Here is a 1477-nt window from a genome sequence, read left to right on the forward strand (position 1 = left end):
GGGACAGACACAGTTACGCTTTTTCAGTCAATGTAGAAAAGAAAGTGAGAGGTTGTCCCGAGATCAGCTGCCTGTGTGCTTTAGGGCTTTGCCACTTGATTGCTTGGCATAACTGTTTGGGAAATAGTTTGTAGCTGTGCTTCCCCTCTGACTGTGATGCCTGTCATAACACCTCAACAAGCCAGGCTCAAACAGTTTAGGAAGCTGGAGGCCCAGAGACCCGAATTGCAGGAAACATTCTTGGTCATGGAAACACCTCTTCCTGGATGTTCTTGTTGAGAATATCGCTGGACTCCACGGTCGAGGCCAGGCACCACGGCATAATCTGCTGCCACTCGGAGGTGGTGACATAGCGAAATCGGGGGGGGGGGGGGGGAGAGAGGGAAACAATTTGTAAAAAGGATTCACAATAAAACAAGCCTGAAATACCTACCCCCACACACAAGTTTTCTTCTGTTAATACTTGGCTTCAGTGGCTCTGTAATACTTAGGTTAATTTCCTTTTTAAACTCACACATACTTGTATCAGCATGACCTTGCGATCTCCCAGCTCTCAAATTACCTGAGGGGAACCACTCCAGTCAATCCTAATCACGTTCCTTTGTGCAGAATTAGTCCAAGTGTAACATGGTGACTGACAGTGAGAGAAGTGGCACCAATGTTTTGCTGGTGGTCTGTCCATGGTTCTGAATATTCTTTTGCTTTGCTGGTTTAAGATTATTCGTTGTTTGTGTTGGTCGAGTAGAAGGACTTTTCAGTTGCTTTTGATGTGCCCATTTGCCATGGCCTCGGGGGAACCAGCAGGCGCCAATCCCGGCTCCGCATTCCCGTCGAAACGCAGCCGCAGGGTATTCCGGATGACCAGCTTCTCCATGATGAAGGAGGCACAGAACCAGGGGACAGCATACTCCAGTGTGATCAATCCCATGAAGTCAAAATCAAACTGAGAATAATCCCAGGGGCAGGCGTTGAACTGTCGCAAAACGTACCCAGTGGTGAATTCCCACATATAGGTCCAGATGGTGTAGATCAAACAGCGCAGTAGGATCCCACACTTGCCCTTGAGGTAGAGGTACATTCTTTCTACAATCAGCATGGAAGTCCCGTAGATGAAGAGAGCCCAAACGCTGGTCACCCCTGGGAACTTCCAGTTATAATTTATCACAAACTCCCAGGCTGCTGTAAACATTACCTCACAGAAATAGCCGTGGATGGCATAGAGGTACCAGCGAGAAAGAGCAGTCAGCGGTTCTGCTGTGGCCATTGTCACTCGTAATCAATGGAGAGAAGGGGGAATAAAAGAGAGAGAGAGAGAGAGAGAGAGGGAGAAGCTGCAAAGACAAAACATTCATTACATCCAGTTACTCAGCAGACGTCACTCAAGTTACAATATTAATCAGCCCTTTGAAAACAGCGTAGAATTAGTCTAAATAGATACCAACCTACTGAGCCTCCTCGCTCATGAGCACTGAGCTCT

The 1477-nt window shown here is 47.5% G+C and overlaps 1 protein-coding gene across 1 annotated transcript; it reads right to left on the reverse strand.

The window, feature by feature from the left end:
- Positions 1-686: 686 nt before the first annotated feature.
- On the reverse strand, positions 687-1264 carry LOC103187520 (transmembrane protein 229B). Its single transcript, XM_007907064.1, has one exon. It carries the CDS (start codon positions 1262-1264, stop codon positions 755-757), a length of 510 nt encoding a protein of 169 aa, XP_007905255.1. The 3' UTR covers positions 687-754.
- Positions 1265-1477: the final 213 nt, after the last annotated feature.

Source organism: Callorhinchus milii, unplaced genomic scaffold (assembly GCF_018977255.1).
Source record: "Callorhinchus milii isolate IMCB2004 unplaced genomic scaffold, IMCB_Cmil_1.0 Scaffold9, whole genome shotgun sequence".
NCBI lineage: Eukaryota > Metazoa > Chordata > Chondrichthyes > Chimaeriformes > Callorhinchidae > Callorhinchus > Callorhinchus milii.

What these genes read in the sequence shown, in the direction of transcription:
- LOC103187520 (XM_007907064.1), bottom strand. Translation starts at nt 1,264, where the DNA reads ATGGCCACAGCAGAACCGCTGACTGCTCTTTCTCGCTGGTACCTCTAT.